This window comes from Lissotriton helveticus, chromosome 6, assembly GCF_964261635.1.
Source record: "Lissotriton helveticus chromosome 6, aLisHel1.1, whole genome shotgun sequence".
In the NCBI taxonomy this organism is placed as follows: Eukaryota; Metazoa; Chordata; class Amphibia; order Caudata; family Salamandridae; genus Lissotriton; species Lissotriton helveticus.
The window spans coordinates 1,498,273,239-1,498,295,787 of NC_136067.1; the positions used below are offsets into that span (position 1 = coordinate 1,498,273,239).

Sequence of the window (22,549 nt, forward strand, 5' to 3'; positions counted from 1 at the left end):
TTGGGGACATGGCATGAACTACTTGAGTAGTTAATTCAGAGGAAGAAGGTGAAGGAGTAAAAGTTTGGGGCTTTTGTCCCCCAAAATTGGGACTGGGACTAACAGTGAGTTCATCTATCCTCTGACGTAAATAACTCGCCTCCTGATTAGACTTTCTCACCTCCTTTCTAGTCTCACTTAATTGCTTCTGCAACCCCTCTAAGATTGAGGCCAGGGTCTTAACATCAAAACCCTCAGCCATTTCGCCCGGACGGAAGGTAATTGAAGGCACTTCGATCTGTCAAGAAGCAGTACCTGTAATTCCTGAATCCGCGGGAGTTCAGTATCTTCAAGAGGAATTTTATGCGGAACTCTCCAAAACTCCAAATAGCTGATTCAAAAAGCAGACTGAGGAAAGACATCCGCCTCAGGAAACATTTCAGTTGAAGTGCGCAGCATTCAAAATGCTCACGCACGAAATGGCTGAACGCGCGAGGAAAACATTGGAACACTAGAGTGCCTACCTGTCCAAATGTGCTCCCATGTTGGTTGTGTGCTGGCTACTCTTAACAGTGTAGAGATGTGGCTACCCTTTCGCTCCAACTAATGGGGGAACGATGAACAGAGAGAAGCTTTTTAACCATGTAGGTAGGAGCTAAGGAGGGAATTTTGCCCAAAGTCTGCTCAGCCCTGACAACGTTAAAATCACCCCCTAACATAATACGGTCATTATTTTGGTTAGTTGTACAAGTAGAGTATACAAAGAGGCTGGATCATCTAAATTCGGCCCATAGTAACGTACAAAAGTCAACCATGAGCCATTCATTTTGGCCCTAGCAATTGCCCACCTTCCTAAGGGGTCGACCGTACATTCGCCTAACATAGCTCAGGCATTTTTTTTAGTAAAATGGTGACCCTTTTTACTGTACAGGATTGAGTTGTAAAGATGCAATGTTCTATCCATTTTTGATGTTTTAAAACAGATGTCCATTCTATGAGCAGGTGTGATTCTTGAATAAAGAAAACATTGCAATCAGATAGTCTTAAGTATTCTAGTATTCTCTTTTATTCTGGAGGGGACCCTTAGGCCATTGACATTCCAGGACATGATTCTCAGGCTTTTCGCTTTTTCATTCTTAATCATGACTATCCTAGGAAGCATAGATTTCACCAGAGTACAATTTTAAAATATTGCTTGCATTTAAGGAGGAAGTCATGAGATTATCTAAGACAATTTGACTATTGTTTATGAATGAGGAATTTATTTTTATTTGTTCCCACATGCTCCCCCACCCTGTGTACAGATAAAAAAAAAAGTTTTGCATTTTATATGTGACCCAACCCCCCTCCTCTAGGGAACCCTCCCTTAATACTAGAGGTATAATTGAATACCTCTGGTTTTCGGACTCTATCTCTGCCCAGGTATAAATCCAACGTTTCTTATTTGGTTGTGCTCTTTATCTGATTTATCAGGGCATTTGTCTCTTCGGGGTCCTTAAAATTTAAAATTTTATTGTTCCACATCACTTTTAGTGAGGCGGGGGATCGTAAGTTTGCTGTAGCGCCCAGACTTCTTACTTCTTGCATAGATTACCCCAACTCCCATTGTTTGTCGTGAGTGATGTGTGAAATGTCTGCTCTGACGCACCTGCCAAGATCTTCTCTTTAAGCACATATGACTTAAAATTAACTAGAATCCCTCTCGGGTTTTTTTCCCCAGATATTTTTGAAAAAGGGTCCCGATACACTCTTTGCATACCATCCTCAAGAAGTTGTCAATGTCAGGGTGTAGTTCTGTAAGGAGGTTGATTATGAAAGATCCTATATCCTTTCCCTCCGCGTATTCTGGTATATTCAGGAGCCTGATGTTATTCCTTCTTGCATTATTCTCTAAACTTTCCAATTTCACCCTCAAGACTTTATCGTTGCCTTTTAGCATTATTAAAGAGCTCAGCAAATTTGTTGCCCCCTTCAACTCTCTCGAGAAGGTGCAGGCCTCTGTTAAAAAGATTTTTTCCTCCAAGATTTTCATTGGGGCTGGACGTGCTAGGATGCGCTCACCCAGCTGTTTTCTCAACAATGCCCCCAGAGAGCCCAATGCTCCTGACAAGGACAATGGCAATACCTTGTGAAATTCAAAGGTTTCTACCCCTCCTGACATTTCCATCAATACTGTGGGGGAATACGGGGTGGCCGGAGCTGCGCCCAAGGATCATCCTATGGTAAGAACTCTCCTTTCTTCTCAAATAAAAGTCAGAGGCAGATGGCCTTGTTCCACGAGAACTGGTGGATGGAGAATGCCAACGCATGAGTTCTCCAAACCATCCAGGGTTTTCATCTAGAGTTTGGGGGACTTTCATCTAACCTTCCAGACAGCAACCTCTGGTGTTTTCCCAAGTACAAGCTTCCCTGATCAATCAGGAGATTTTGGACTTTTGACGAAAGAGGCAATTGTTCCTTCAGTCATCCACCCAAACAGGTTTGTGAGCAATCTTTTCCTGGTGGAGAAGAGGAATGGGAACCAGCGCACAGTAATCAATATCACAGATTTCAACAAGTGGCTGGTATATTGCCACTTCTAGATGGAAGGCATGCATCTCCTTTACAGCGTCCTGAGGCCAGGAGAACGGCTAGTGTATCTAGACTTAAAAGATGCCTACCTCACTGTTCCAGTCTTTCTGCATCATCACAGATTTCTGCAATTCCTTTGATGTCATCAGAATTTTCAGGTTCAAACACTCCCCTTTGGCCTGTCGTCCACCGCCTGGTGTTTTACCAAAGTTGGTAAGCCAGTAGTGGAGTTCCTCCACAGCCAGGAGATACGTTTGATCAACTATCTAGACGACACTCTACTAATGGACCAATGCCCTTGGGCATTATCGGGCCACCTCCAGATGACGGTCGATTTACTGGAACGTCTTGGATTTGTGGTGAACTAAATGAAGTGCCTTCTGGTTTCGGCTCAGCTAATGACATTCCTGGGCTTCGCCATCGATTCCAAGGAATCCACCCTGAGTCTGCCTTCCAAGAACACTGTAAAGATTCGTCACTAACTCAGGAAGACTTTAGCCCGAACTCACGCATTTCTCAAATACATGGCCAAACTGGTGGGTCTGTAAGCAGCATCCATAAAAGCCATATTTTTGAGCTCTCCTCATTACAGAACTCTTCAATGGTTGAAGGCACACCATCTATGCAAAGGTATGACTTACTTGACAATAGTTCCTTCAACTGATGACATAAAGGTGGAAATGAGATGGTGGTTGACTTACATGGAGGCCTGGAATGGGAGGGACATCTTTGGTTCTAGTCCGGATAGAGTTATTGAGTCTGATGCCAGCTATGGAAGTGTGTCCAGCGAGAAAATTGGTCCTAAGAAAAACACGCTATGCGCATAAACTGTCTGGAACCCCTGGCATGCTCCTTTGCTGTCTATTGCTGGATGATGGACAAGGTGAGTTGCTCAGAACTATTAAAGATGGACAACATCTCAACAGTGATGTACATCAACCGCCTGCAAGGTCTACAATCCAATTTGCTAGCAGGACTGGCGAAAGGGTTCTGGCAATACTGTCTGGGTCACCACATTTTGGTTACAGCGGAGTATCTTCCAGGGAGCTCCAGCGAGGTGGCCAATTGGCACTCCCGTCATCTTGCAGGACCTCAGTGCATGGAAAGTACCTCCAGAGCTCTTCCAGATGATACAGAGGCTCCGGGGACCCTTCACAGAGGATCTGTTTGCCTCACTCCTCGATTGCCAACTGAACCACTACTTCAGTTTGAGGCCCGACCCACAAGTGGTGGTGACAGATGCATTCCTGCAGTACTGGAGAATGGAGGCAGGGTACGTTTTTCCCCCATTTGGGATGCTGATGAGACTGGCGGAGCAGGTCAGATGATAGAAGGCATATCTGGTGGTGATCACTCAGTTGTTGATTTCACAAGTATGGTTTCTAACGAAGATGGAACTTTCTTGGGACTTTTCAATCTGGCTAACCCGGTGACCAGATATTCTTCAGGATTCCTTGGGGAATGCTTCTGGACTGGAAGTTACCTCTCAAGGACTGTAGGATTACAGGGGTTGAAAGTCAGAGGACTTTCGGAAGACGCTCAAACCTCTTATCCAAGGCATGGGCGGAAGGATCAAATAATAGGTATAAATATGCTTGGGGACGATGGTTGCACTGGTGCTTGGGGGGGATACAGATCCCGTGGATTGTGGGGCTGTCCACATTCTGAATTTTTTGTCCTCTTAGGTCAAGAATGGTTTGCCATTCAGACAGGTGAACACCTTTCGCTTTGCCATCTCGGCAGGTCCCCTTCCCATAGAGGGCATCATGAAGGCAGAACACCCTATGGGTACAAAGTTGATATGGGGTGTATGGTAGACAGTTCCTTCCAAATCCAGGTAGTCCTCTCTCTGGGATGTCAGCAAGGTTCCTAACCCTTTTCTTTCAAGGCATCATGTTAAGTATCATACTAGGAGGGAATTATCAGGTAAGTTGGCCATGTTGTTGTGGTTAACATCTTGCACACGCATAACAGATGTAAGAGCCCTGGATACTACAGGTAGGGTATTCACCCCGGACAGAGTTACCTTTCATATTTCTAGGAGAATAAAGTGTAATTCAGGGACTGCCTCTAATCCAGTGTTTGAGGAAGTTCCCAAATGATGGATGGTCAGATACCTTAAAGCTTACGAGGCACTGATCGAGGACGTTTTTCCGACTCCGGAACGTTACCTCCTGATTGCTTTACATAAGCTCTTTAAGGCAGTTTCTTCCCCTACCATAGCCCAGTGGATGCGGGGTGTCATGCAAGAGGCAGGGATTGACATGTCTGTCTGGGGTGCACATTCAGGGACAGGTGCTATGGCATATACAGATTTCTCTTTGGGAGCTTGCCTGGAGGACATCTTGAACACGGCTATCTGGTTGTCAGATTCCATGTTTAAGATAATCTATATCAAACCGGCAGTCAAGATGGCTACGCTGGTGGTGAGTAAGCTTTGAACCAGCATAATCCTTGCATCTTATCCTGACATAGAATATAAAATGTCCTAACTGTCGTAAAGGAAAGTTTCAATTTTATTAAGGACATGCATTATTCCCATCCATCTCATGATATCTTATGTACCCTCCCTTGTTGGGTGTGAAAACGGATAGAGTTTTGAAATTGTATGGTATAAGCATGATAGAAATTAATTGTTGGCTAATAATTAAATTCTGCACTAATGTGGTGTAAAATAATCTTTCTGATTGCATCAATGATTCTGCCAGGATTTTGATGATGTTTACTTTGGTTTCGCTGGCATGAGTTAAAGGATTAATTGACCTTTTCAGGAAAGGAGGCCTCCAATCAAAATTAATTCAACATGGATGGCACTCATAAATTGGGAGGCATTTGTCGCACAAAGAAAGCGGAGGCGTAAACAGTGTTGATGGATATATATAATGGACTGTTTCTTTATTGGTTTTGCTGCTATTTCCTTTCCCTCGGTGTTCATTAGAAAGTTAGTTTGTATTGTTATAAAGCTGCTGTGAAAATAAAAGTGGAGAAAGATGAGGACAATCCTTGCCTCCATGTCCTTATTAGAATTTAAACTTTCCATTATGACATCTGGGAAATTGTATATTCTATTTGTAGCTCACAGTAGAAGGCTGTTGCTTCATGATCCCAATGACTGGTTGCCTTTCAATGGAAATTTGACAGTATATATCATAATTGGTCAGACTTCTGTAGGAGAAAAACATGAATACAAGGATGGAGGGACTCAGGCTTGTATCAAGGTCCAGCACACGTGCCCCTACAGCTATGACAACAAGGAGTATACTGTTCCTATGTGGCTATCTAGGTATAGAAATGTGGTCAGCGGAGGGAAGTGCTCCTTTTAGGAGCAAGGGCTCTCACAAACCCCAAGAGGTGTCATGCTTCCTCATCGGGCAACTCCTCGTTCAGCCGGCCCTGCAATGCCCAGTAGCTCCCTCGTGGGGGCTCTTAACTGGAGATCTTTTCTTTATTACCGATGTGAGTTGCGTGGATGAGTGAGAAGATGTGAGTAGAATAGGTGAGGATGGTGTGCGTTAAAAATGACTAAGGGGATCCAAACGAGAACTTAGTTTTAATACTAGGGTCCCTTTATCATGGTTAAAAAACATGGTTTGAGCATTAAATAGATAAAATGGGCTATTTAGTTGCAGTCAGTATAAATCAAAAGGTCAACATGTTGCATGCCTTTTACAGTCCCTGGAGAATCATGGCATTTCTTCAAGACCAAGAATACCTTATTCTACTCTGACAGGGATGGATACATAAAGTGTTGGGGCACTATGGCCCGTATACTTTAAATGGATATTCATTATATCTCCTGGGGGTAGACCTAGATTGAGGAGAGACAGGAGGGTACAGGGAAAGAAAACAAAATTTGAAAACAAGTAAACATAAACATATACAAATACAGTTGTTGGGGAGAACCACCAGTGCTGTGGTCACAATATTCGTAATTCTCATCACTGCTTACTTTTTTGCCTGTTTTTTTCAATCTGTTGTTATGTTCTTCTCTATTTTTCCCCTTAACCAGGATGCCATCCTGAAAATACATCATCCCAGCGATTCCAGAAAATGTGTTACTCATAATCCTCTAGAACATCACTGTAGCTGATGCAAGGCCAAATAGAACTCTGGTGAACTGATAACACCCAAATGGCATAATAAACATTTTATACTTCTTACTTCCCTGCTGGAACAGCACCTGGTGATAAGCTGATTTTAAATCTATATTCAAAATCAGCACACATCCTTAGCAGCCGCAAACATTTCATTTATGCGTGGTAAAGTGTACTGATCAACCATGATGTTTCTATTCAGTTCCCTTTTCATTTATGCGTGGTAAAGTGTACTGATTAACCACAATGTTTCTATTTATTTCCCTAAGGTATACGCTTAACCTTACTTTTCCATTGGGTCGTCTCATAACAACTAATGGAAAAACCCATTCTGCTGACTCAACCTGTTCTACAAAGCCATCCTTCACCAGTTTTTCGAATTCAACGAGAACCTCCTCCTTAATGGATATGGGTATGTGTCTAACCCTATGGACACAAGGGTTTACATATGATTTTAGTACTATTTTGTGCAGAAGTCATTAAGTAACCCCACTTTACCAGCGAATACTTCACGATATGCATCTAATAAATTACTCTTCACTTCCCGGTTACCCTTAACTGTCAACAAGGGCTCTGGACTGTTGGTGTTTAAAAATATTCCTAATTCACCCTGGTCATCCCAACCTAACACCAAAGGACCCTTTTAAATATTTACAATTTGCAATTGGCCTTCCTTTCTTTAAACTGAATTTCCAATTCACGAAAACCAACTAAATCAATCTTGTGCCCTGTATAACTTTTAGCCACCACATCAGACTTGTCAAGATGTGTGGCATGTTTTCCCATGAATAGATCCCTCCATACATTTTCATCAACAATGGTAAAGGGTGAACCAGAATCCGCAATCACATTTACTATCACCCCACTTACCATCAGTTCACACATTGTTTTTTTCCCTTTCACATGATCTACTCCAAACATATCGTATTCGATACAGAAAACATGATGCACAGAATCCTTCTCAGAATCATCAGAGCTGGATTCACTGTCGTCTCGAATGCATTTTACATTAGTTTTGCTGTTCCTCGGTCTCTTTCTGAACACTTGTGCATAGTGTCCCACGATCCCACACTGAGAACACTCCAGATATCTTGCCAGGCACCTCTTGTAGAATGCCAAATGATCTGCCCTTCCGAATCTGTAACACCTTTATCCTGAATTCATAGGGTCATACTCTCATTCCTCTTTCTGTTGAACATCCTTGGCTTCAAATGTTTTTTTTTTTAAACCTCTTTACCTTTATTATTCTTTGAAAGGCCTATTTTGTTCACCTCTTTTAAATTTTGAGACTCATCCATAACAGCTTTGGCACATCTACCGGTAAGTTCCACTTTCTTTAATTATGCTACAACCTCCTTTAAGGGTGCCCCACCATTGACCCATAGTCTATCCTGGATACTGGGATTTCTCACATGCATTATTATCTTATCAAGTGTGAGTTGAGAGGACCAACTTGTCTCGTTAAAGCTAGAGCACGTAGTGCAGCTACATAGTGTTTAACACTCTCAGTTTTTCCCTGCTTTCTCTGGAAAAATGTATATCTATCCATTGCGACACACACTACACAGACAATGTGCATCTTCTAATGCATGCGCAAATACATCCCCAACCTTTCTAGGTTTCTTTTCAATTTGATTAAATGTTTTAAGACCCTCAGGACCTAAAAAATACAGTGGCACTTTCTTCTTTTTTTCTGGTGAGAAATCATCCTCTTAAAATGTATCAATGTAGTTACACAATTTCTCTTTCCACTCTTTCCAAGGCATAGAAGGTTCCCCTTTCACAGGTAGAAAAGGTTGAGGGTTAGATAAATTCAACAGGTTTAAAGACATGTTTGATTTTGTATTTGCTAATCCACCTAAAATAATACTGAATATCTGCAGCAAATATCCAGAATAGGCTAAAAACACAGCAAAACTATATGCCAAAACTGGCTTGAAAATCCCTTTGTAACCTTGGTTATAGGTTATTAGACAGAGTTTTCAATCTGATAAGTACTCAATGTATGTTGCACACTTCATACACAACAGTAAGTCTCCACATGGGTGGTGAATATCCAGGCTTGTATGCGTGCTCACATGCACTCAGCACTGTAGTCTTCATGGTGAGACAGGATAAAAAGACTTCACCACAGCCAGTGACTATCTTTGTATGCATCTGCACACCACGCATTGCTTGGTAGGGCCTTAGCAACTACACACGGTGAGGGTGAAAGGCAATGCATGCGTCATTGACAGGCACTGTGATGCTGTCGGCTTTAGGGTGAAATACCTACACGCCCACACACTCCTGGCGACATGCTCCACACTGCTTATGCTTCTTTTAAGGACTCGGAGTCATCCTACTTACAGCACAAACTGCCCATAGAAGCCAAAGTCTGCCTCTGCGATTCACCAAATGAAATGATTTTCACTGACATACACAGCAACCCGCTGTTTCACCGTATAAAGAGCTGTGCCCAATCGTCACCAATTTCTTTAGTAACCACGTTAGAGGTTTGAAATGGTAAGCCCTTTATTAACAAACCCAGACAGGTCGTACCAGCTCCATACTGCGTCCTCCATACACCAATTCACCTCCCTGGAACCCCCCATAAGAGTGTATTCTAAGGTTAAATCATAATACCTATTGCATGTTTGCTAAGCATACACACTTGCGATACAACAGAATCCATTTAATTACCTTCCCTTGGACTCCCATTGTCATCCTGGGGAATCAGAAAGGTCTTCAATATTTTTACATCATTACTTAGTATCAAGGCTTTTTATCTTCTAGGATATGTGGATGACATTCTCTTTATGGCCTAAGACCAGGATGTCCTTAGTTCCCAAGCTGGTGTAGTACAGTGAACATTTCATAGTTCAGACTTCATAATCAAGAAGGGAAATTATGTTTTCCCTACGCAGAAATCTAATAGCTATGTTTTCTACTGAATTTATAAAAGAAATGTTATGGCTTTCAACAATCAGAGGTGACAAAAAATCCCAAATGAGAAGAGAGTTCTTTTGCTCTACTTTTCAATCATCTTACGGTATGTTCATTTGAATAGTGTACTATTCATCCGAGAGGGTATCCCTTCGCTTGGGTAGGTGAGTAGATGTGTGGTCCTCTATACGAAGAAACAGGTCTTCACCTTCTTGCAGAACTCAAGAAGTGAGGAGGAAGCTCTGCTGGGTTGAGGGAGGTTGTTCAATGCCTTGGGTGCGATGTAGAGGCCATCAGGATTTCTTTTGCAGATGCAGGGGGTGTGTGTACGAATGAGAGTGAGGCAGAGCTTCGGTGTCTGGTGGGTGGGAGAGAGGTTATGCGGTTGTTCAAGTGTTCTGGTTCTGTGATGTGATGCGTAGGGTTTTTTATGTGTGCATGAGATCTGCGCTTGTCAATAGGGAGCCAGTAAAGCATCCTGAGGTGCAGTATAATGTGGGTGCATCGTAGGAGATTTAGTGTCATTCTTTTGGTGGTGTTCTGGGTGGTCTGGAGTCAGTGTAGGAGTTGTTTGGAGATCTCAGCCAAAAGAGTATTGCCATAGACCAGCCTGCTGGTGAAGAGTGTTTGTGTGATGGCCAGTATGGGGTTCTGAGGCAACCATTTGAAGATATTTCGCAGCATGCGTAAAATGTGGAAGCAGGAGTTGCACATTGCGTTAGTTGACTTGAGGGATCATGTTGAGCTTGTCGTCTAGGATGATCTATAGATTTTTTGCGTGATCTGGGGGTGTTTGTTGTTCCTACCTCCAAAAGCCAACAGGTGGAGTCGCATAGAGATGTATTGTTGCCGAAGACCAATGTTTCCATTTTGTCGGAGCTGAATTTCAGGCAGTTGATTTGCATTCATTCTGCTACCATGGTAATGCACTCGGTGAAGTTGGTTCTAGTGGTGGTGATCTTATCTGTAAGGGAAAGGATGAGTTGGGTATCATCGGGGTAAGAGATGACTGTAATGACTTGTTATTGGACGATGTTGGCGAGCAGTGTCATGTATATGTTGAAAAGGGTCGGGCAAAGGGATATCCCTGTGGGACTCCACATATCAGTTTCTGGGTCTCTGATGTCACGGTTGGCAGCCGGACCCTTTCAGTTCTTTGTATGAGGAAGGAACAGTTACAATTGAGAGTGGATCCTCGTATGCCAATTTCGTGCAATTCTTCTACTTAGGGTGCTGTGGGAGACAGTATCAAAGGCTGCAGAGAGGTGAGCAGGATGAGGGCCACTGTTTATTCTCGATCCAGGATGATTTGAATGTTGGTGCTGCCTGCAATTAGGGCTGTTTCAGTGCTGCACTTCTTTCTGGAACCTGAGTGATGGTTGTATGGAAGATGTGAAGTTCTAGGTGGATTATGACGTAACTATGTTAACTGGTCAGAAGAGGGAGCTTTCTGCCTTCCTCCATTCAGACCTGTAAGAAATTGTGTTGCTGGTAGAATGGGGTGTTACTATGTTCAAGCAACAGCCACAAAAGTCACTAGATCAATCTGTGTCTAACTTTCTGGCAGCTTGGCACAAACACAGTCAGGCTTAGCTAGAGACAACAAATAAATAATGTATGTGGCACACAAACAGAAAAAGTGAAAATATAATACAAGAAAAATCCAAACCAATTTAGAAACTAATAAATGATTTGATAAAACAAAAAAAGCCAATCAGTACAAGTATAATTGTGAATTTTCAAAGTTTAAGGTAAAAACTAGCACCTAAAAGATCAAAGCCCCTATTCACCCGAGACTAGATTCATAGAAAAATATGACCAACTACGGCAGGGCTGCAGGCATAGTCTGAGGACGAAGTGTTGTAGTCGAGGAGCCACTGGATGAAGTCACAGGGATTTCTATGTTCAGACGTAGTTTCTTTTTTTCAAACAAGAAAATCTCCAGTAAGAGATGCTGGAGGCTGTAGAAGGCAAGAGTTTAAAAAAGATGGGTACCTCTATGGCTAAGGACCACTAAAAGTCACAACCCCCTCATGCGCCCCCTGTGAAGTGGGCCTAGCACGCAATGTTTATATTGATTCACCCCACATGGAGCTCTATGGCCCACTATGATATCATGACTGATACTTCCCCTATCACTCTCATGACTGATGCTCCCCCAACTCCCTCATGACGGATGCGCCCCCAGCATCCCTCATAATCAATGTTTTCACAGCGCCCTCATGAATGATGCTCCCCCAGCACCTTCATGACTGATGCTTCTCCAGCACCCGTAATTTCCATTATGCTTGAGCCCCTGCAAGCGTTCCCCACATCCCGTGAACCAATGGATTAACTACTCTTGCAGTTCTTAGGGCCTTGGAGTGGTATTCCATTAAATTCCTGCAAGCTTCCCCAGAATCCTGTGACCCAATGCCAAGCCTTGCTCTTGCTGTTACTGGGGCCTTGGTGTTGTTTCTCATTGAGCAAAAACAATATATTTGTTTCCTGTTATTTGGTTCTGATCAACAAGTTGCACTAACCAATTTTGTCACGTCATACAGAGCATACTAACAAGTATTTTCCCCATGGTTCGAGAACATTCCAGACGGCCATGTGCCAACGTGCTGCATGTGATCTAGCTACATTCGCTGAGCCTTCGAGAAGGTATATAAACCCCGCCCAAACCTGAAACGTAGCTTGGCCTCCCTCCCTGCAGGGCAAGCTTCACCCTTCCCACTCACCTGAAGAATCCTGCAGGAACCAAGAAGCGCTCCTGTATCCTTTAAGTCCATCCGAACCAGTGGTTCCTAAGACACCCGTTCCTCAACGTCTTCCTCCTCGTTCCCTCTTGGACTGCTACTCCAAGCCCCACGACTCCATGAGTCAAAGTGTCAAGATCTTCTTCAAGCTGAACTAGGCTAAGTACTTGATATCAGGTTAGTGCATATTAAACCTCCTACAATAGTAAACAGGACCAAGTATCCCCGGCTTCAAAGACTATAGACTTTTCCTCCATGTCCTCTCTGTGAATTACTCCAGTGGTTCTTGTGTGTTTATACTCAGGACCCTTCCCACAACCTTGGCGCTAGTATTGTATGGCACAAGGATTAAAGACTAGAGCTCTGAGTTTTTCTGATGATCAGTTGTGCCTAGAGAAAGCTCTTCAGAGTCTTGCTTTATGCATGGACCGTGTACCAAAATCTGTATTTCAAGTTATTCCTCGACGTGCCTCACTCCAATCTATGATTTTGGTTATTCTGCTCTCAGGCCAAACTGCCTCTTTATTTCCTCTTTATTTCTAGTGCCCTGCATCATCGCAAAACAGAGGTTCTGGTCCAGGGCACACCTATCTTGCTAAAGTAGAAGTGACAGATCCTGTTACGCAGTGTCTCACAGCATAAGAGCAGGTTCAACACCAAAAGTCTCTCTTTTCTTATTTTATTGCAACCCTCCTTTCTCCTGGGAACAGAATGTGTTCTATGTTTTAAATCCTAGGCATGTGCTGTCCTCGCTCCAATGTCTACTCTGCAGTTGGGGCCAGGTGAGTACATGACACTGAACAGGATTTTTTGTAGCAAAGAAGAAAGTAATGGGAACTGCCACCAAGTCAGGCTGACCACGGACGTGCCTTGGGTGGATTGGTGAGCAGGTTGGTCCCGGTCTCCTCTTGGTTGTCAGAGCAGTTTTAGCCAAAAAATGCTTAACACCCAAGTTTTGGGTATTGGCTATCTGGGCACCTTTAACACCACCACCAAGAGTCCAGGACTGAAAGGGCACCACTTGGGGGGTTAAACCTCATTCAGGCTGGGTCAAAAGGATTGTTGACATCTTTTCTGTCCCTGAGGATCTGATCAGGAGGCCAGCAAATCAGCCCTTAGAGCAGAGGACTTCAAATGTTTTGATACCGAGACCCCCATGTCAAAATGTTTTAGGCGTAAGGACCCCCTCCTGACAAAAATGTCTAGAACTTGGTACTCCTCAACATTGACAATTATCAACAACCATAAACACCCCCAATTCCCACAGCAAATCTTTTTTACAGTAGGGAAATAATATTAAACAGTATTTATCAAATGAAAGTTCAGAGAGCGTGGGGGCGTGGTCAAAGGTGTGGCTAAAATCAAAAGGCCTCATTTATGAGGAATTGGCCTAGGGCAACGCCGCAAGTGTTCTTGCTGTGCTGCCCTGTGCCAATCTGAAAGGGCAGGAATGCACCATATTTATGAAATATGATGCATTCCTGTCTTTCCCACTGCGTTGGCGCACAAATTGCTGCCTAGCGCCAATGTAGGCAGGATTGGTTTTGTGCAGGAAGATGCCCCGAGAGGGGTTTTCCTCTTTCTATGTGAGCTGCAGAATGCAGCACACATGGAAAGAGGAAAAAATACGAGGAGACATGAAAACATTTCTACCTCCAGGTTTACATAGCTTGGTAAATCTGGGGCAGTGTCAAAATCCATTGGTGTTGCATGGGAACACCCACTGCAATGCCCATGGAACTCCTACTTAATGGACTGCAAGGCAGCGACTTGCGCTGCTTTCTCTTAATCCATATGTATGACGGCACTCATAGCCTTGCAGGGTGACTCTGCGTCGATCATAGATACAAGTGCGACACTTGTGCTGCCGGAGCTTAAAAAAATGACTCTTCGGCGGCTCAAGCCTCTCATAATTTTTGGTCTTTCACCATCAGGTAGCTACATATAAAATAATGGGTAACTTAAATGAAAAATACATTTTAAAAAGTTATTACTCAGTAGGAAATGCACTGTAGTACATTAGGAAACCTCTATTAGTTAATGCACTGCAGAAGTCTGTGTTTGTAACCAGAGAGCCACATAATTTTGAGGCAGATTTACAAGCCCCTTGCGCCTCCTTGCGCCGCCATTGTGTCACTTTTTTTGACGCAACGGTGGCGCAAACAATTTGGCCAATTTACAATGTGACGTATCTAGGGCGATGCGTCATGTTGTAAAGCCCTGCATCACATTATACCTGCACCAGGTATAATGTATGCAGGCTAGGGGTTCCCACGCAAAAAGCCATGTAGAATTAACATAGCGAAATTTACAACATTTCACTGCATCACTCTACGCCTTCACTGCTTCAAAATCCCTGCAGCTGCTCAGACCAGGCGTGAGGAATGATGCACGGCTTTTTGTGTGAGACTCACTTATCTGTTATGGCACATTGCTAGAGTTGCGTCACTTTCATGAGAAATTCCAGCGATGCGTCACTTTTGTGCCAGGTGATGCGTCAGTATTTCTGACACACCTGTTAATCCGTGTGCCATGGAACACTGTATTGTAAATACAGCACATCCATGGTGGTGCAAGGACATTTGGCACTGGCGCAAGGAAACTGACGCATCTCTGCAGATGCGTCAGTTCCTTGTAAATCTTCCCCAAAATTTGGTTGGGGCAGTGAGGAATACTGACTTGTGGATTTTTGGTGCTACGAGGTCACAGCCTGTGACAGAAAGCACTGTGAAAGTGTAAGTCATTATTTTATTCTTGTATTTCACTCATTTTAAGGTAGACTGCTACAAAATGTGCAAATAGTTTTAGGATATAATGGAGCTTCCAAAGTGTAGATTTTGGTAATACTAGAACATAAGTAATGCATTTTTTTGCATAACTGTCCCTTTAACACCTCCTCAGAGGTACAAAGCAATTAAAAGCATGCACTTCACAGCCCAGGTGCTAAGTCTTCTTACTCCCACTAAAAACAAGCACTGGCGTTGCCAATAGGTTTCGCATTTGGAAAGTTGGAGCTATTGGTTTTGTAAATGACATTTTATGTTTATATATTGTTATTGACAATGCCAATAACGATATATAAATATAAAATGTCATTTACAAAACAAATGGCTCCAACTTTCCAAATGCGAAACCTATTGGCAACGCCAGTGCTTGTTACCCTTTCTGTAGATAAAGAACAGCCTATACGGACAAGGGCGAATAGTTCCAGCATTTATGCTGTTCTGAAAAGCACAACTTTCGAATGCAGTGACCGGTTTCCATGGGTGGCCACTTCATGCGCTCACTGACAATTTCCAGGCGCGCCTATGTGTTTTAATGCCGCATTACAGACTGAAGTGTTTACTTGTGTGGGCGCACGAGGAATATGGGCTCTGTAAGATTACTTTTGTCTGATGACAGGTCTGTGGCCAGAGTTCAGTTACAGGGACTCCTAGTGGCAGAATCGGGGTTGACACCATCCAGCAACAATTTACAAAGCTCGATTGAAAAACTTGGCAGCTTAGGTCTGTGTTGTGTTAACATAAATTGTGCAGCGCCTTCTGCAATTAGTGTAGCACGGCATCGCTATGGGGGCTTACTAACCCCCTATAACAACCCAAGCTGTTACACCGCTAAGTACACTTTAAGAGAAGACAACGACATGACAGTTCCAAGCCGGAGTCTGAGTTACCTCAATTCACACCAATGGAGCACTGAATGTGCCTTTTCGGTGCCCATTGCCGGCGTATTAACATCTATGAATGTCTATTCTGTTACTTGCACTGGGATTCCCGCATTGACATGTCCACAATTTTCTGCATTTCGCTAGTGTGTTTGCCTCGTCTCTCCGGAATGTAAACTCACGGGAAGCCTTCTTTTACAGAATACATATTTTACCCCATCCCTTACCCTATTGAACGTCGTTTCAGCCGACATATGGTCACTGAGCTGGTCAGCTAATGTTTAAGTCCTCATGCAAGGTCTGGGCGCAGCAGACTTCGGACTGTACTTTCACAGCCTGGCACAGGTCGCCGCGGCACAAAATAGTTGTAGGACACCGGCAGAGAAATTCAAGGCAGAAGGAGGGTGAGGTGGGCACAGAAACGCCCCTGCATGTAGCAGCGGAAGGGCTTCGCGCCCTCGACCACATAGCTGCCAAGGTTTCAGATTGCTATGTGTGACAATTTCATAATCCCAGTGTAATTATGAGTTACATTTCAACAACTATGAGTGACACTGCCTCGCAAGCAAATTCAAGCAATGAAGACAAAGGAAACATAAAGACGGTGAAGAGACAGCAACCAACTTTTCAGCTTGTCTTTCAGCTGTAGCGAGCTGGATGAATGGTAATTGTCTGCGTCTTAATGGAGACAAGACCGAAGTGTTACTCGTTGGGAAGGTTCATTCAGTGTGGTCATCAGACTGGTGGCCTGCAGAACTTGGCCAGACCCCTGTTCCTACGAACTCAGCCAGAAATTTAGGAATGTTACTGGATACCAATCTTTCGTATGTGAAGCATATTGAAAAGGTTACGGGCAAATGTTATGCTGTTCTTAAAATCCTGCGTAAAGTTCTGGACCTAGTACCGATGAGCTCGAGGAAAACTCTTGTACATGCCTTAGTCACCCCCCATCTGGACTACGGCAATGCCCTTCTTATAGGGCTGAGCCAAAAAGGCTTGAGACAACTCCAAAGAGTCCAGAATATGGCTGCCCGCCGAGTAATCTGCCAATGCCCCAGTAACACACAGCGGACGAATAGGCTTACCTCATGGCCTCGTAGACGCTGCTCGGAAAGCACAGCGTCCTGTAGGGATTCGGGGGCGTGCTCTCCCCTTCCTATTGGCTGGAAGGTAAAATTCCAGCCAATGGGAAGAGGAGAGGGCGGGACTTAAAAAAAGACCCAGAAACGCCCCCGAATCGCGTCAAGGCGGGCCCTGAACTCAGTGACGCTCCTCTCCTCCAATGGCTGGCCAGCATTTACGAGGCCAGCCAATCGAGAAGAGGGGCGTGTTCAGGCCCCCATACTACAGACATAAGATTTTGGCTCCGCCCACTGCTACGCAGTGCGACGGTAGCCGAAACCTAAAAATAATCTTTGCCATCACAAAGCAATTAAAGTCAGAACCGCTCCCAAGCACCATTTACATTTGCAGATTACCTCAAAACACACATTTGCATTTCATTCAGGTAAGCAGGCACCCTGGCACGAAGGACTGTTTCAGGCCCAGCCTCTTCGTTTCACAGCACAGGAGACAATTAACTTCCGCTGCAGCATTTTTAACAACCGGTCCCGGTTTTAAAAACTAAGAGCACATGTTTTAAATTCCAGGCAGAACTGAGGCCTGAAAATGCGCGACCCCCTTCCCAGGACTCCACAGCCCCCCCTGGGGGTCGTGCCCCACAGATTAAAGACCTCTGCCTTAGAGTCACTCAGGTAGTCCTTGGTTCAAGAAATGGAGTAGGGCTCAAGCAGCAGGACAGGCTTCGGAGGGTTTAAAGCAGATTTCAGGCAACAAAGCTATCCTTCTAGGTGTAACAAAGTAGTCTTGTGGAGTACACAGTAGGCCAAAACAGCAGGCAGTCCTCTGAGAGTTGTTCCGCAGGTCCAAATAGTGAACTGAAGAGTGGGTCTGAGGGTCCTATTTTTATACCCGGTGCCTTTGAAGTAGGAGAGGTTTCTAGGGAATTCTCTTTGAAATGCTTGAGGTTTCCTCGTTCCCTGTCCCCTGGCTAGCTGCATGATTAATGTAGTGATGACAAGTCCTTTGTGAAGGCAGAGCATAGTCTATTCAGTTTAAAGTGGGGCTGTGCCCATGGCACATGGTTACATTAGGCCCGGATAGAAACTGCATTTTACATGCTCACGTTCTTAAATTGCCTTCTCTCCTTAAAACACTGTGACATTTGACACACATTTATTATGTGCAAATATTGAGTAATATTCTTCAAATGCAGCTTTTACTTTCACTTGCACTTCGTAGGCCCACTATCTAATAACTAGAACATTCTGTTCAATGGCTAAGTTCATCGCCTACAGACCTATCAAAAAAGTAAAAACAAAATCGGCCTGACAGGGACTTCGGCATAATAGTGTGGATGTTGTTTATTATATGAACAATATTAATCATTTGTTTAGAGAGAGGAGCACTTTGCTGGCACTGAGAGGTCGACCCATGCCGGAATTCTACCCCAGCTGATTCCTGTTTACCTCATACGAGGGATTCTGCCCAGCTCTCCACCAAGACGGGCAGCCTGATAACACTTACCCACAGGTAACAGGATGTTAGATCGCCCACAGGGATTTGGCAGATTCACTCACCCTAGACATGATAGGTTAGCAGCAGCGGTCTATGCAGGTAAGCGCCGTGGGGCAAGGTGGGGGGATGTCGATAGACGATGGAATAGGATTTATTTATTTTATCCTATTCCGTCATCTGGTGACTCCCCAACCCTACCGCCTGCCTCAACACGCTTACCTGCATGGACCACTGCTGTAGGTTAGAATGAACTAGGTAGGAGTACAATATATTACAGTACTTGTATGCAAGCATATATTCTCTGTAATAGACAAAATGGTTTAACTGTACATCTGTTTCACCATTCTCGTAATGCTAATCACATTAATATGTATCCTTCTATTGATTATTACAACACAAGTATTTTACTCAAGAATCGCAGTGCTTCAATACATTCTGAAACGCTTTACTGTTTATTTCTTGTATATCTCGTTGGGTATCCATAAGTGACTATGCAAAAGGGTTATAGATTTGGTACTACGATTTCCTTGGGGATTCAGGGTTGTCATGTTTTGAGGTTGCACAATCCATTTGCTACATTCTCAGATTAGGGGTACAGATGGTGCACTGAGCTAGCAGGATTTAGGTCAACATATCTGGATGGTGTGCGTGGAGCAAGTCACACACAGTTCTAATGTTTATTGTGTCCAATGAATGCACAGTTGTACGTGGGAAAGTATAAGCCATCCAACACCCAGCTGCGCCATAACCATCCTGCCATTTGATGGCTTATCCAAGCACACATAATCCCGCTATTATGTGACTGCCTGAGAGGAATAAACAAAGTCTAACGGCCAACTACACACAGTCATGTAACCCAGAAACAGCCTGGTGGCACCAAATAGGGAAGGAAAATGTCAACTTTCAAAAAGTGGAATTTTCAATCTTGTAACTTAAAATCTGACTTTACTATTAAATAGGATTTTTAATTACAATTTCTCAGACATCAAACATGAAATGTTCACCTGTTCTTAATCAAGCTTTAGCATCCCAACTTCATCCTATGGGAAAGGTAGCTCTCATAGTAATGGAAAACAAATGTAGGAATTATTCGCTACTAAGATATGTAAACCTTAAAGGTACATGTCCAACCTTTCAATTACAATGTACCCTGCCCTTGGGCTACCTAGGGCTACCCAATGGGTGACTCATTGACAATTAAATGAGAGTTTGTGGCCTGGCAAAGGGTTACATAAAGCTGCATGCCCACTAGTGGCATTTACTTTACAGGCCCTGGGTATATGGTATCCCGCTTTACTAGGGATGTATAACTAATTAAATATGACAATCAGGTGTAAGCCAATTTTACCATATTTTAGGGAAAAATCACAAACACTTAAACATTGTCAGCAGTGCAGAGTTCTAAACCCAACTAAAACAAATTCAGCAAAATAGTATTGGTGAAGGCAAAATGTTTGGGGATTACCATGCAGAGAGGGCCAAGTCCAACAATACAGAAGTCCAGACCTGGTCTCTACAAATCCTAAAATATGCAATTTGAGGAAAAAACTGTACTAGAGATTCAGGATTGAATAGTGAAATTTATAGTCATTATATTATCTGGATGGAAGACCAGAAGAGCAATTATCTAATGTATTCTCAATCTGGTCCTGGATTCCCTGGGAAAGATCACCCTGGGAGGAGTGTCCAATATTCCAAAGTCCAACATTTTTTCACTTCCTTGAAGTTCCCTTTGTATTTTGTCTCTTTTAATTACCTTTAATATTGCCATAGTAATGGATTCTGGTAGTTAAAACTGTAACAGAAACATATCCCTTTACATTTATCCTAGACTATTTGCTACATCTTTTCATGCTGCTAGGAGTCCTCATATATTATTTGATGGAAGTGCCCCAAGGTTTGAGTTTGTAATGGAATACATTCAGGCAAATGTTTTTCTAGCCTGGTTTCTATATTAATTTCACAGTTCAGGAGAGATTGTTCCATGGATCTCATACCATTTGGAATGTCTTTCAAATTTCAACCTGAAACTACTGGTGTAAATTGTGAAAATACATCTTCAGGCTTTATTTATTGTTTATAAAACCTTATACATTGATCAATTCAGGTGTAATACATTAAACAGAAGTAATTCAAGAAAGGAAAAGACATTTTACCTGCTCTGAAACTGTAGGGGCTAAAGATTCAGTGGGATTTGATTCCGGTTTTATCTCTTTGGCACCAGTGACATATATTTCTTTCTGTAATTCTGGTTTATTGAGATTCTCAGTGTCTGTGAAATATTTCTAAATGAAACATAAAAAACATTTTTACATATGCAGTCACGATAATGTCTAATAAATTGCGCTTGGATTACAATGTACATACATCAATTCTCCCATTGGATGGGCACAATAATTATTCAGGTTTCATTGAACAGAACACATAAATCAGACAATAAAAAGAATGACTGCAGTATAACACAATCAATCAAAAGGAACATGAAATGAAATGAAGATGATCTTCCCATTTCGTAGGTGATCTGGTTCACAAAATTGTTGCGAGCATTAAGTCAAACTTAAAAATAGAACATATTTGAAACCCTTCACTAAAAATGCACAGATTCACAAAGACAAGAATTGTATCTTTTTATACATATGTATCATGAGTGCATAAGCTCAGAAGGTAGGTGGCTCATCCTGCGTTCTTAATTTGCAGAGAGGGAATGGGTATAGAACATTTCAATAGATATCAGGGTACATATAAATACAATAGAGGAAGATGCAGTCACAACTTTGATATTATTAACACACATTTGCATTATCTTTCCTACAATTACCTGGAGAGCTAAAGTTATACCTTATTGAACAAGTTGTAAATGGTGCAGTAATCATGGGAAAGTGCTTAGACAGCCCCCATCTTCAAAGGGCACAAAAGCGTAATGGGGAATTCATAGGGAGACTGTTTTTCTATGAAGAAAAATTCAATATATTTGTGAAAAGTGTCAAATTTCCTATTTTTCCTGTTTCTACAAATTACTGGGTCAGCTTTGATACAAGGTATTACGATTAGATGTACAGAGGCCAAAACAACAGTGCTCTCACGAAATATATTTTCCTGAAGACAATGTAACACATTTCATAACAGGAACGACAAAAAAGTGGGAATCAAAGCATTAGATGTCAGCACCAGTCTAAAAAGTACCCTGACAGTATTAATAAAATGGGGAAGGTGCTAAGGGCTGAGAGTACAATTCCCTATACTCCCTTAATTTAAGGGCGGATTCGAAAAACCAACCCTCAACAATCCAATAATACACCTTTGCCCAGCACACTTCAAGAGCATTTGTTACAAGTAAACAGATCAATAACAGTTTTTTTCAAATTTACAAGCAAGTCGATGTTTTTAGTTTACAGTAGTTCTTTATTGTTCAATCTTTTAAAAGCCTTTAGACAGCATCACTTTTGGAACCGCCAACGCGTTTCGTCCCATCCAGGGACTTCTTCAGGGCTTGAACAGTTCGTATGATCTACACTAGTTGGTATTGTCTTGTAAATCCTTAATGAGGACAATCTACTGCGTAAGTTTCTAGTCAGAGACCCCTTATGTATTCACAGTTGCAATTTATTTATTTTCACTATTTTTTTCTCTTCTTTAATTCATGTGGTATGGGGCATCACATTTATTCGTAGGGTGGTCAGTATACGAAGGTAACAACCCGGATATGATAAAGCGGGTCCGGAAGAAGGGGTCCGTCGATCGTCTTAGCTCCAACCAGGCATCTCCTCGAGTCGACTCGAGGAGATGCCTGGTTGGAGCTAAGACGATCGACGGACCCCTTCTTCCGGACCCGCTTTATCATATCCGGGTTGTTACCTTCGTATACTGACCACCCTACGAATAAATGTGATGCCCCATACCACATGAATTAAAGAAGAGAAAAAAATAGTGAAAATAAATAAATTGCAACTGTGAATACATAAGGGGTCTCTGACTAGAAACTTACGCAGTAGATTGTC

General features: G+C 42.8%; 1 protein-coding gene across 1 annotated transcript in view; it reads right to left on the reverse strand.

Moving 5' to 3' along the window:
* LOC144762756 (uncharacterized) overlaps window positions 1-22,549 on the reverse strand; it is a 242,030-nt gene that overhangs the window by 109,950 nt on the left and 109,531 nt on the right. Inside the window, exon 5 of the mRNA XM_078648007.1 lies at window positions 20,708-20,836. Within this exon, the coding sequence (XP_078504133.1) occupies window positions 20,708-20,836 (129 nt within the window). The remainder of the gene's footprint in view (window positions 1-20,707; window positions 20,837-22,549) is intronic.